We start from the raw sequence: 13969 nt of genomic DNA on the forward strand, positions 1-13969 counted from the left end.
CACATGTCTTTTGCAGCAACTTGGATGGAGCTGGAAAAGATCATGCTTAGTGAGATAAGCCAGAAAGAGAAAGAAAAATACCGGATGGTTCACTCATAGCAGGAGTATAATAGACCAGGCGAGAAAATAACAAAAATAATGAACAACCATATACCAGAGGATGGGGAATGGGATCAAAAATGGGGGGGAGGGAAGGGAGGGATATGCACGGGACTATGGTGGTTGCACAGGGGTGATTTGGTGATGGGAAACCCGCGGGGATTACAATCGAGATGGAAAAAAATGTGCAAAATGATGTAAATATAAACTTTGTAATAAAAAAAAATGTTTACTTCTCACCCTCAGGTGCAAACCCCATAGAATTTCTTTCCTCAATTCCCTTGTGCATCATCACCACAGATTCCTGTGCTCCTCCCTCTCTCCTTCTGATCCCACTCTCTCCCCTGCAGGATGTTTCTGGTTTATAATTTTTTCTTTGTTTTTGTTTTGTATTATTGTTATCTTTCATATGTGTTATATGGTTCCCCTTTATTCTTTCTGTAAGAGAAATCATCTGATATTGTTCTTTTTCTTTCTGTCTATTTCACTGAGCATGATCCCATCTAGCTCCATCCATGTTGCTGCTCATTTCTTGACTGGACTGTTATTTTGTTTATTTATTTATTTTTTTAGTCATTTGAGTCATGTGAGTTCTTCATATATCTTTGTGATCATTCCTTTATCCATTTTATGGGGTATGAAGTTTTTTCCCCCAGTCAGTAGGGTGTCTCTGTTTTCGTTAATGTCTCTTTTGCTGTACAAAGCCCCAGGTATTTATCTTTTCCTTCATTTTCTTTTCTTTGGCTAATGAGTTTTTAAAGATGTTACTGGATGTATGCCTCACATATTTTACCTACATTTTGTTCTATAATGTTCAGTTCTTTTATCCATTTTGATTTGATTTTTGTGCATGGTATGAGGCAGTGGTCAGGATTCAGTCTTTTGATTATGTAGTTCTCCTAGCACCATTTATTGAATAAATTGTTTTTGTTCAATTACATGTTGTTTGCTTCTTTGTCAAAGATTAAATGCCCATATATTTCTGCGATATTTTTTGGATTCCATTGGTCTGTGTGTCTGCTTTTGTTCCGGTACTACACTGTTTTAGTTATTATGACTTTGAAGTATAGTTTGAAGTTTGTATGTGTGATGCCTCCATTCTCCTTTGTTTTTACAAGTAGAGCTTTGGTTATTCTGGGTGTTTTGTGGTTATTAATTTCAGCATTATTTGTTCTATTTCTTTGAAGAATGCCATTTAGATTTTTATTGGAATAACACTGAATCTGTACATTGCTTTTGGCAGGATGTCCATTTTAATAATGTTAATTCTTCCAGTCGATAAGCAGGGGATATTTTTCCATTTCCTTGTGTCTTTTTCTGTTTCTTTTAATAGTGTTTTATAGTTTTCTTTCATAGGTACTTCACTTTTTTTGTGAGGTTTATTAACATGTATTTGATTTTTTTTTGTTTCAATATTAAAAGGGATGGTTTAAAAGGGATGGTTTTCTTGATTTCTTCTTTTTTAGATTGATGGTTTGTGTACTGATTTGGCTATTGATTTTTGTGTGTTGATTTTGTATCCTGCTACTTTATTAAATTGGTTGATTATTTTGAGTAGTTCCTCTGTGGAGTTTTTAGGGTTTCTCTCTATATTATCATATCATATGAAAATAGTGATACTTTTAATTCTTCTTTCCCTATTTAGATTCCTTGTATGTCTTTCTTATCTTATTGCTTTGGCAAGCACTTCCAGTATTATACTGAAGAGTAGTGGTGAGAATGGAATCCTTTTCTTGTTCCTCATCTTAAAGGAAAGGCCTTCAGTTTTTTACTATTGAGAATAATACTGGCTGTGGGTTTGTCATATATGACTTTTATCATGTTAAGGTTTTCCTTCTATCCTAAGAATTTCAAAGGCCTTCATCATAAATGGATGTTGGACTTTGTCAAATGCTTTCTTAGAATCTATTGAGTGATTATATGGCTTTTATTTTCTTTTCATTGATTTGTTGAATTTTCAGCTCACCTCCATCTGTTGTGTCCTCCCGTTGCTCAGTTCTGCAGAGGTCTCCTGGAGTTCCCACCCTTAAGTCTGCTTTGCCACTATGGCACTGGGTGTTTGTCTTCCCAGCGCTGGAGGACCTCAGTGGGAAGCACTCTCTGCTCCTGACTACGAAGGGATACCAGGCTTGGGTCACAGGCACCCTTTACCTCACCTCTGATTATGGGATCTGCCTTCCCTCTGTTCTGCAGAGGTCTCAACCACAAAATCCCTTCCCTGCCACTTTTGTTATCTTGAAGTCCTGGGGAATGGGTGTAGCAGTGGCAGAAAGTGCTTTCTGTTCTGGATCACTATGAGTGTGGGTCATACAAACTTTTCAGCTCACCTTTGACTGTGGGATCTATTTTCCTTCAGTTCTGCCAAGGTCTCCTGAGGTCTCTGCCACAAAATCCCTGCCTTGCCACTATGGTGTTGTTTGTTTGTTATTCTGGTGCTCCTGGGGAATGGCTGCTACAGTGGGAAGCACTATCTGACTATTTTTTTTATTACAAAAGTTTATTTTTACATCATTTTGTACATTTTTTTCCATCTCAATTGTAATCCCCGCGGGTTTCCCATCACCAAGTCACCCATGTGCCATCACCATAATCCCGTGCATTTCCCTCCCCCCACCCTGTTTTTGATCCCATTCCCCACTCCACCCCCACAAAATGTCTCTGGTATATGGTTGTTCATTATTTTTGTTATTTTCCCGCCTGGTCCATTATACTCCTGCTATGAGTGAAACCATCCGGTATTTTTCTTTCTCTTTCTGGCTTATCTCACTAAGCATGATCTTTTCCAGCTCCATCCATCATTCTACCAAAGAATTCTGACAGATATTTGGGTTGTTTTCAAATTTATTTTCTATTATAAATGATATCACATGCTTTGAATAACTTTATATAAATATCTTGAACTTTTGTGCCAGCCTTACCAATAGGGCATGTGAACTTTTTCCAGGTAACTCATAGGAAAAAGTGAATTATAGAAAACACTTGACAACTATAGTAATTCCTTGGCATCCAAAAATGGCAGGGTTATTCTTGCACTTCACAGTACAACGAGACAGGATTCTATGAATATTTCTCTACTTACTAGGTGTGGTTAGACAATGTCTCCTTAACAACTGGACTTTTCTTCCCCATTAGCTTATGAGGGAAGATAAGAATAAAAGAGATCATATGTCCTGCCTGCATATTTAACCAACATATATTCTTGCATAATAAATTACTAATTTAATTAGCAATTTAATTAATTTAATTTAATTTAAATAATTTTTAATTTAAATAATTACTAATTTAATAAATTTTAAATTTATATATAATTTTATTAATATTAATATCGATTAATAGCAAATCCTACTGAATAAATAAGTCCATCTCATACACACACAAAAAATAATTTGAGAGTTATATTTAAGAGTCTCTTTTCATATCCCAAAGTGAATTGTCTGAGAGTCTATATGGCCTGTGTGTTCCTAAGGGAAAATTCTGGGTTTTTTTTTTTTCTCTCAGTTCAAAGTTCTTTCTACCTAACCTTGCCTCTCTTCAGTTCCCAGTAGACTATCAAGAAAGCTCATCTGAGTTCATGCTGATTGCTTCAATTCACAAGTTGCGAAGCTCATATGAGAAAATCCCCTAGGCCGTTTTTAAGAATTCAAGCTTCTTAGCAAATGAGTATGGAATTCTGATTGATGCTATAACTGCCAAAAATATAGATTATTGAGCAAGTCCCCTGAGCTTCTTAGTTCAACCTAACCAACTGCCCTTCTGATTGGCTAGCCGTCAGTCTTTTGTTCAAAAACGTATCAGTAAGATATTTAGAGTCATAGAGGTATTGTGTGAACCAATGATGTATACTCAGCTTTTGACACAGATCAAGCTTGATAAAATATGAGAGAAATTAATATAACAGTAACCTGTCCAGAACATGACAATTTCAAGATATTTTTTATGCCTTTTCTTCAAAACCAGATGGGGTAAGATTCTGAACAATTTCTCTGCAAATGAAATGCTTTTTAAAGCCTGGACTAATAAGCTATTTTATTTTATTATTCCATCTTTCTTACCCTCCTAGAGAGCAAATTATACCTATTCCTATAACTAAGAGTTTATGTGCATATTCTTTAAATGACTACCTGATCCTTGGTCTTGTCACCTATCAACTTAAAGTTCCAGAATATAACTGGACAGAAGTCAAAAGTATAAGATTCTACTGAATCTGCTGATGTTTTTGTCCTCTCCTAACCGATCCCTTAAGGAGCTTTTTTTTTTTTCTTTTTCCCACCTTTGCTCCATCCCTCTATTCTTTCTTTCTAAGATATTTTATTTCCCTTTGAAGCCTTCCTTCTCCTCATTATTCTCAGGCCAGATACCATCTATAGGCCAAGAGACAGTTCTTCTGCAATGCAGCCTTATTTTATCCCATCCTTTATATGCTCTGAAACACCACTTATCACTTTTCTATTTCCCTTTTTCCTTGATGTATTAATCTTTACAATAAACTAGAAACCCTGTTTGCAGTTTTTAATGAAACAGCTAATTCAATCCTCCCAGATATAAGATATATTATTTCCCCCAAGTTTACTCAATTTAGAGGTGAAGAACTTATCATTAAAAAGATTAAACAACATTACAAAGTGAAACTTATATTAAGTGAAATAATAAGGTTACAAAACACATATATCCATTTTTAAATTGCAACATTCTGCTATACATATTGAGTATCAGGCATAAAGTCTGTATTTTATCTTGGAGAAGCTGAGTCCACCCTCTGAGAGCAGCCAAGATAGTAATATGATAGAACATTAGGAAACTTCTATTTCTCATGTTTTAAATTGTCTCCTCATCAACTACAATCTTATGACCTTCAGAGTTTTTTTTTTTATCTGTAATTAATCTTGAAATGGTCTAGGTTTGGGCAAGATCAAAGCATAACCTGGGTAAAATTTATTACATAGGTAATGTCTGTCTTCAATACCCCATTACTCTGGTTTTAGTTTTTTCATACAGATGCCTTCTCGTAAACCCAAGGCTTCGAGGTCCTTTGTGATCATATTGTCTTCCAAAAATCAATAAAATGCTGGATCATATTCTCTTCTTGCTCTCACTCATTCAAGCACATATTATAATATTCTTTCCTATTACTTTCTAATCCACATTATGAAATAAAGTCATATTTTATTCTACAGTGAACAGTCCTTAGCTGCTTTTCCTTTGGATGAAATCTAGTTAGCTCTTATGTAATGTTATTGATGTATGCCCACAAAACTATTGTTATCCTTTCTAAAGTTTTTAGCATTTTATGGTTATAAATAGCAGGAGAAATAAATCACCAGTAGTAATATTTTATTCATCACCCACAGTCAAATCATTTATTTTAATATTTTACTTATTTAAATATTTTGAGCGAATCCTGACATTTTACAAACTCCTAAAGAGACCTGAATTATACTTCTGTATTTAATTTAATATATTTAAATTAATTTAATATATTAATTAATTTAACATATTAATTAATATATTATATATTTAATGTATTGATTAATTTAATATATTTAAATTAAGTATTTAATATACTTCTGTATTCTGAATTTAATCCTCTGGGTGGATTCTTCCTGCCACTGTATTTTTGAGTGCAATACTATACAAGTTTATCCTGTCTTTCACTTTATTGCAATAATCTTTTGGATTTAGTAAGTAGGGATGGTAAGCCCTGTACGTGTACTGCCCTGAAATCATGTTACAGAGGCATAGCAATCTCTTCCTTCCACACCCTGAGTTCTACTCTCTAACAGCTGCTTCACCCACACTCTATGGGTTATGTGGTGATCTGCACACCAAGAGCCTGAGTAGACATTGATCTGATCTCAACTAATGAGTGAAATATGAAATATTTAGCCATAATTTCCATAATACATTCTTCAAATAACTGGAAATAAATATTTATATACTGAAATAATAATATGTATAGTTTTTTAAATGTCAGCATACATTTGAATATAAATAATATTTTTCAAATGATTTCTTCCCAATTCTGCTCTACTACAGGATTCTCAAAGCTAACAAGTTGAATAATTTTTCCTGGCTATGAATAACCTGACATTGGACCTCCAAATATTGTTGCACCACCTTGTGCTACTGGTTATTCAGACAGGTAATTGAACTTAGTTGGAATTTGGATAATAGTCAAGGGAAAATAAGCCTTAATTCCCTTTGATTAGCTGAACATAGTTGTCTTGAGTCAGAAGGAAAGAACATGATGGGTCCTACTTGGACAGCATCTCAGAATAATTATCTTGAGTCTGTGGTTACAAATCAAGGGTGTCAAAACAAAGCAGGAGAGGAGGTACAAGTTTTAGAATGTGAAAATGTAGACTAAGTCAACAAGTAGACTGCAAAAACAGGTTGAGATATTGATGGGACAGTTTGGTCATACAACAGGACCTGGACTATGTGACCAGATATCATCTATTCCAGCTTTTCAGATCAAATGCAAGTAGATGCTTCCCATAACAGCACACTTAATGTTCTCATCACCTATTTATCCTGGGCTAAAATGTTTACATTATATTTTATTTAAATTTAAATTTTTAATTTCCATTAAAGAAAGTGGAGTAAAAATTTTAAAAAGAAAAAATCTTTACTGTGCTAATTTAGTTCCCTAAACTTGGTCTTCTACCATAGCAGAGACTGAATCTTCCAGCTCATCTTCCTGCTCCCCCAGTAACAAAAATCACCCTATCATCATCAACACTTACAATACCTACAAATTTTGAAATTCAAGCATTCCTCCATCTAATGACAATACAAAATTTACAATATCCTTACTCTAGTATTCCTACAGAAGCTAGACCTAGACTTTGCCACAGTCATCTGCATGTCCCCCATGTAATTTCTTACCCAGCCTTGTTTCTGTAATTCATTCAGTTTACTAGCATGCTTTTTTTTTTTAAGATTTATTTATTTATTCATACAGAACTGGGGTACAGGCCAGAGATGCGGAGGGTGAGAGGATTCACCAGAGACAGAGTGGGGAGCAGAACAGGCAGATCGACGAAGTACACTGCTGAGGGGAGCAGCGGGCAGGTCAGGAGAGGTCTGCCACGCCATGTGGTCACCTCCGGGGCAGGCGGGAATCAAACTCATGCGGAAGCGGCTCTAGATTCTCAGTGCTGTGCTTTAACCCGCTGCGCCACCAGGGAGGGCCTCTAGCATGCTTTTTTGTTGACTCTTTTTCCTTTATTACTGCATGCTTACTGGGGGGAAATGTTTAAAAGCAGATATATGTCTATTCCACACATGTGCTTCATCAGCTAGATACTATTAGAGATAATTATATCATATCCCAAATGGCAAAGGTATTAACAGTTGATCCTACTGTATTTCATTAGTAAATTAGTCCTTCACTTTAGGTACTTAACATTTGTGTTCTTAGATCATCAAAATCCCTCGCCACCACCTCACTGAAAATACACATTATACACACAAAGATAGATAGATAGACAGACAGACAGACAGACAGACAGACAGACAGACAGACAGACAGACAGACAGACAGACAGACAGATAGATAGATAGATAGATAGATAGATAGATAGATAGATAGATAGATAGATAGATAGATAGATAGATAGATAGATAGACAAGTAAATAGAGAGGCTGATGGTTGATAAATAGGGACTCTGTTCACATTATACCAAAAATGTTGTAGCAATAAGTGGTAAAGTCTCTCATAGTCCACTATCAAGCTTCCTAGCTGCTTCCAGTCCTCACTTTCTTTACCTTCCCTATTTACAATAGATAAAGGGCCGCTCTTGCTACCTGTGAACAAAATTCCACTTGTGCTCTGAATCATTCATTGTTACTTTATTGAAGATTTTACCTCTGATAGTAACATCTTACTCTGTTGAATCAACAAATGATCTCTCTACTCCCAATCAATATACAAAAATGTCCTTATATTAATATGATATTATGCCCCTGAAGGACATAACTACATAGGGAATGATATATAATGCCATGTGGTGGACTGTCATCCAAAAATACCAAAACTATCATCACGATGAGTAAGAAGTTAGATTAAAGATAGATAAATATAGTTTTTAGTATATTCATGAAATGATGTCTAGGAGTAAAAGTCTATGGCTCTAGGGTGACTGGAAGTCACAAAGAGACTTTTGATATCTCTTTTTTCTTGGGTTCCCAGGATTAATCTTTTTATCACTATGGGAAACCACAGCATGTTTAGTGAGTTCATCCTCCTTGGACTATCTGCTGAACCTCAGACCCAAATTCTTCTCTTCATATTGTTTCTGGTGATTTATCTTCTGACCTTGATGGGAAATCTGGTGATGCTGCTGGTGGTCAGATCTGATTCCCACCTTCACACACCCATGTACTTCTTTTTGGGACAACTATCTTTTGTGGACCTCTGCCACTCATCTGTTACAGTCCCTAAGATGCTGGAGAATCTACTTTCGAAAAGTAAAACCATCTTAGTGGAGAACTGCCTGGCTCAAGCCTTCTTTGTGTTTGCCACTGGGGGCACTGAAGCTTGTCTGTTAGCTGTGATGGCCTATGACCGCTATGTAGCCATCAGCTTCCCTCTGCTCTATAGCCAGGTAATAAGCAATCAGCTCTGTGTCGGGCTGGTGTGGGGCTCATGGTGCCTGGCTTTTGTTGATGCACTCATCAATATACTTCTCGCTATGAACTTAGATTATTGTGAAGACAAAATTATCCCCCACTTCAGCTGTGAGCTGTCTTCTCTATTCCCTCTGTCTTGCTCTGATACCTCCATAAACTTCACGCTCCTCCTCTGCTCCTCTGTCTTTCACTTCTTTGGAACGTTCATCTTGATCGTCTTCTCTTACATCCGCATTGTCTCCGCCATCCTGAATATCAGCTCCACTTCTGGCAGAAGCAAGGCTTTCTCCACCTGCTCCTCCCATCTCACTACTGTGATTCTGTTCTATGGATCTGGCTTCCTTAGCTATCTCTTGCCAACCTCAGGCTCCTCCCTAGAAGTTATCTTCCCTTTACAGTACAGTGTGATCACTCCCATGCTCAATCCTCTCATCTACAGTCTCCAGAACAAGGAGGTCAAGACAACAATAAAAAGAATCTTAAGAAGATATGTTAACTCTTTCATGTAGTAGACAGAACAGAGAAACAGGACCAGAAAAAGCTAAACTACTCTGAACAAAATATATGGTGACTGGAAATTAAGGATAATTTTTTGATTGACTGTCATGACAGATGTTGACATGTGTCAGCATCTTAGTACATGATTCAGCTCTAGTTTTAAGATGATTAATGGGTAGCCTCATTCAGAGGAAGGGACATGGGTCATATAATTTCTCCAAGAGAAATTGTGTGTATGTGTGTGGGGAAACCTGTTATTTTTCCTGCCCCGTAGCACACTCTTACTTAAGGAAATTAACACCATTTTACCTAGCCCTGTGGGACTCTCTGCAGTAGCTTCTGACTATTAAAGTTTAGATGAAATAATTACTTATATGTTATGTTTCTTATATGTTATGTTTGTAAAAGACAAATATTTCTCACTTCTGTGTTTTATCATTTTCTTCTGGTTAGAAACCGTACTTATGTTCCAAATGCCTCCAAAGAGTGATTTTAGGCAAAAAGGCTGAAACTCCCTGAAAATATGCACTAACTCTGAAAGTTCAATGTTTAGATGGAAGAGTTACCTATTTGTTTCTTTTATCGAAGAAGGAAGTAAAATGTGGAGATTTCTGTGCAGTATCATTTTCTTCTTGTGAGAAAAAAAACTTGAGTTCCAAATTCCTCCAAATTGTGGAGTCACAAAATGCTACTCATTTTACTCTCTCTCCTAACAAACTATATTGAGATCTCCAGAGACACCCTGCCCACTGTGCTTCCTCACGAGGCTTTTCAACAAACAAATTAACAAAAAACAAATTTTTATTAAAGATGCTTACTTTAAGTGTTTTCGTATATAATGCTCTTTATAATTCTTCTTTTATAATGCATAACCAAGAACCAGAAAAGTTGCCTGAGGGTATAAGGAACTGAATTTCAAATAGATCACACACAGTATAGAGTCTGTCCACTAACCCTTCATGGAGTCTGGTGTCCTCTGCAAAACATCCTTGTGTTTAACTAATGAGAACCAAATTGAAAGTATGTTGGCTGAGCTGAAGAATCCAAATTGGTTCTCAAATTGGCATGAAAAAGTGAACTATAGTCTCCATTTATTCCTAATAAAATGTATGAAATTTTATTTAACTATACCAGAAAGTGCAAAAGACAGCAAATTTTCTATTAATACATGGTGGAAATAGAACACACTATGATATTCAGTACTACCTGTGATCTCCAAAATTTTTGCACCCACTGAGAAGAGCTATACTTATTGAGAAACTGCTGCTGCTGTCATTTATATAGTGGGGATAAGAATATTAATATCCAAGGAAAATTTCAAGCAAGGTAAGTTCAAATCTGAATTTCTGCTTGAGGTCCAGAGATGACCTTAAGCCAAATTCAGAAGTTGATTTTTATGGCTTGCTGAATTAAGAGTGTGAGCTTAATATTTTAAAATTAACTTTAATTCCTTATGTATATAAAGACATGTATGACTTTATGAAAATACATAAATGAGATCATCTCACGTGTGATACTTCATGGAGATCTATTCAACTTGAATTATGATATTGGAATGTATATATGAATTTATGGAATTGATGAAGAGTTGAACTGTGGTACCAAGGAGAAGTTGATGATTCAGAGGGTCTCCAAATCCTCAAATCTTCAAACCATTCAAAGCTATTCCCAATTACTTTCTCCACCCAAGCTCTTACTTGATGGAAAATGCACATGATTTTTCTCATGCCCATCTCTAACTCTGTTAGTTTCCAGGATTCAAAATTAACATGAACTGGGGGTAAAATGAAGAAGCAGAAAATAGGTTTACATTTAAATTAACAGGATTGCATTAGTTTCTATTTTAAAACTCTGGAAATAACTTGTGAAAAGTGATTTTAAGTATGCTTATCAAAGAGTGTGAGCTTAATATTTTAAAATTAACTTTAATTCCTTATGTACATAAAGACATGTATGACTATGAAAATACATAAATGAGATCATCTCATGTATGATACTTCAAGGAGATCTAGCTTTATTTCTTTCTCTTTTTTATTCCTCTCTCCTTTCCCCCATTTCTATTCTTGCTCCAACCACATGGGCTTCCTCTCCAGGAGCTCAAGATAACAGATTATGTTCCCTTTCATAACTTTCTCTATGTTCATATAATCACATGTATGCTTGTAAATATATATATATACAAACATGCATGTTCATTTTTACATATACATGGTTGTTCTGTCTTTTTAAAATTCCCTTCAAATATGACAGCTTCTCAACCCTACAATATTACAGGCATGTTAATCTAGGTCAAATGATTCCATTCCAAATTATTCTTTCAAATGTAGCCATGGGAAAATGTGCCATAATTTATACAACTTTCTTTTTATGGGTATTATCTTTATTTTTAAATGTTTGCCATAATGAATAATAAATACATAGATGCAAATCCTTAAGTTTGGATGCTTTGACTTATATACTGGTGAATCTCAGAATGAGACTTCAAAATCAAAATGGATATGAATCTCAATTGAATATATGATTCTAAATTGTTTTGGAATATGGAAAGCTCACATATTCTAAATGTTGATTAAGTATCATTTCCCCCATATACACTATATACAGACACTTGTGATGTTTTTCCTTCTAATGGTTAGCATAATGGTTTCTTCGTTTAGCTTATTCTATATTCTTTATACTACCAGTGGGTGTTACTATCTTCTTACGTGTTAAGCATTTGGTTTTGCTTTCCTGTCAGTGGTTTATTAATATCATTTGCCAGTATCATTTTTGTCTTTCCTTTTACATTATTAAGACTTAAAAATTTATTTTTTTATATTGAGGAAACATTGGCTTAAAACCTCTTCAGATGCATGAACTATACCACACCACAGCCAAAGCCCCCATAATCCTCCACCAGCCCATTGTGACCTCTCCTCCCTTATCCTCCATCCCCACGCTCCCCTTCAGTTAGCCTAAATTATAGTGATATTTCTAAGTTTTGGTTGGTTCTGTTTTGGCTGCTCCCATGTTTTGTTTCTCTATCTTCTATATTTCAGTAAAATCACTTGATATTTCCTTTCTCCTCTGACCAGATTCACTTAACTCCTTCCAGTTCTGTCCACATTGTTGCCAATGAAAAGATTTCATTTTTATAAAATATTTTATAAAATATTTCCAAGAACTTGTATATTATCAATAATGCCACTTGTAATCTGTGTTCAAATATATGTTCCACTGTCCATATATATATATGTATATATATATGTACATATATATACATATATATGTATATATATGTATGATACATATTTAAGCATGTCTAGTTAAATATATTTGCCTTTTACTGATAGTGTGCAGATTCTTATAATAACTAAGAAATCCCCTAACTAGGAGAAAAGTGCAAAAGGTACTATGCTGATGGTGGTGGGAGATTTATGGAAACTACACATTAGTGAGCAAATGTTTGTGTGGTATATCTTTGTTTTTTAAATTTTAGTCTATTTGTGGTATGTGTGCTTGTGCACATGAACTAACACTGCATTAAAGCATTGTATAGTTTTTTTTGTGAAAGGAAACAAATGCAAAAGCAAAAAAAAATGGAATTGCCTCAAACTAAAGGGCTTCAAGCACAGAAAAAAATTATCAATAAAACAAAACAACTACTGAATGGGAGAGATATTGAACATGGTACATCTAGCAAAGGGCTAATTTCCAAGATTTCAAAAAAACTCATACAATTCAAATAAAGCAAGTAAATAACCTATCAAAAATGGACAGAATGTCTAAATAGGCTCTTCACCATAGAAATCATACATATGAACAAAACAGGTTCAGGGAAAAAATGTTCATTATCACTTATCATCCAAGAAATGTAAATTAAAACCAAAAACATTTAAAGAAGTAATATAATTTTCAAATACTTCCCAAAAGGAGAAGAGGATGAAATATTCCCAAACTCATTCTATGAGGTCAACTTACCCCAATACCAAAGCCAAGATAAAGATTCTACAATAGAAGGAAACTATTAAGTAAGTAATCCTTTTAAACATGAATGTAAAAATTATCAACAAAGGGCCCTCCCTGGTGGCACAATGGGTAAGGACACAGCACTACAAGCTACCTGCAGCCACTTCAGTGTGAGTTCAATCCCCAGCCCCAGAGATGACCCACATGGCATGTCAGACCTCTCCTGCCCCTACCACTGCTCCCCTCAGCAGTGTGCCTCATCAATCGGCCTGTTCTGCTCCCCACTCTGTCTCTGGTGAATCCTCTCACCACCCCTTCACCTCTGGCTTCTACGCCAGTTCTGTATGCATAATTAAATAAGTCTTTATAAAAATAAAATAAAATAAAATTGCAACCTCTTCTCCCCCACACCCCAACCCTTCTCTGCTAAAAAAAAAAAATTATCAACAAAATAATGGATACCTGAGTTCAACAATTAAAAGATCAGACAATACTGTCACGTGAGATTTAACACTGGTATGCAAGAATGGTTCAATATACACAAGTCAATAAATGTGATGCCCACATTAATTGAATAAGAGCTATAAATAATATGGTTACCTCAACAAATGCAAAAAATAAACCAAATTCAACATTCTTTCAAGAAAAATTCTGAAGAAAAAGATATATGCCGGACTTCCGGAAGATGGCGGCAGAGTAAAGACGCCGAGATCACCGCGTCCAAGCCGGCATAGGAATTGAGGACTGAAAACGGACTATAGACTCACTTACTACAAGTTTTAACCCAAACGAA

At 35.4% G+C, this 13969-nt stretch overlaps 2 protein-coding genes across 2 annotated transcripts in view; one reads left to right on the forward strand and one right to left on the reverse strand.

Annotated features, from left to right (window-relative positions):
* The window catches only part of SAMM50 (SAMM50 sorting and assembly machinery component), a 16594-nt gene extending 11456 nt beyond the window's left edge, over positions 1-5138 (reverse strand). Inside the window, 1 exon segment of the mRNA XM_012732788.1 lies at positions 5093-5138. Within this exon segment, the coding sequence (XP_012588242.1) occupies positions 5093-5138 (46 nt within the window).
* Positions 5139-8309: 3171 nt separating this feature from the next.
* Positions 8310-9239, forward strand: LOC101623589 (olfactory receptor 8S1-like). Its single transcript, XM_004693116.1, has one exon. It carries the CDS (start codon positions 8310-8312, stop codon positions 9237-9239), a length of 930 nt encoding a protein of 309 aa, XP_004693173.1.
* Positions 9240-13969: the final 4730 nt, after the last annotated feature.

Source organism: Condylura cristata, unplaced genomic scaffold (assembly GCF_000260355.1).
Source record: "Condylura cristata isolate star-nosed mole 26May11 unplaced genomic scaffold, ConCri1.0 scaffold00036, whole genome shotgun sequence".
Taxonomy (NCBI): domain Eukaryota; kingdom Metazoa; phylum Chordata; class Mammalia; order Eulipotyphla; family Talpidae; genus Condylura; species Condylura cristata.

Bases quoted from the DNA above. Each gene is read 5' to 3' on its own strand.
- LOC101623589 (XM_004693116.1), top strand. From the start codon at position 8,310: ATGGGAAACCACAGCATGTTTAGTGAGTTCATCCTCCTTGGACTATCT.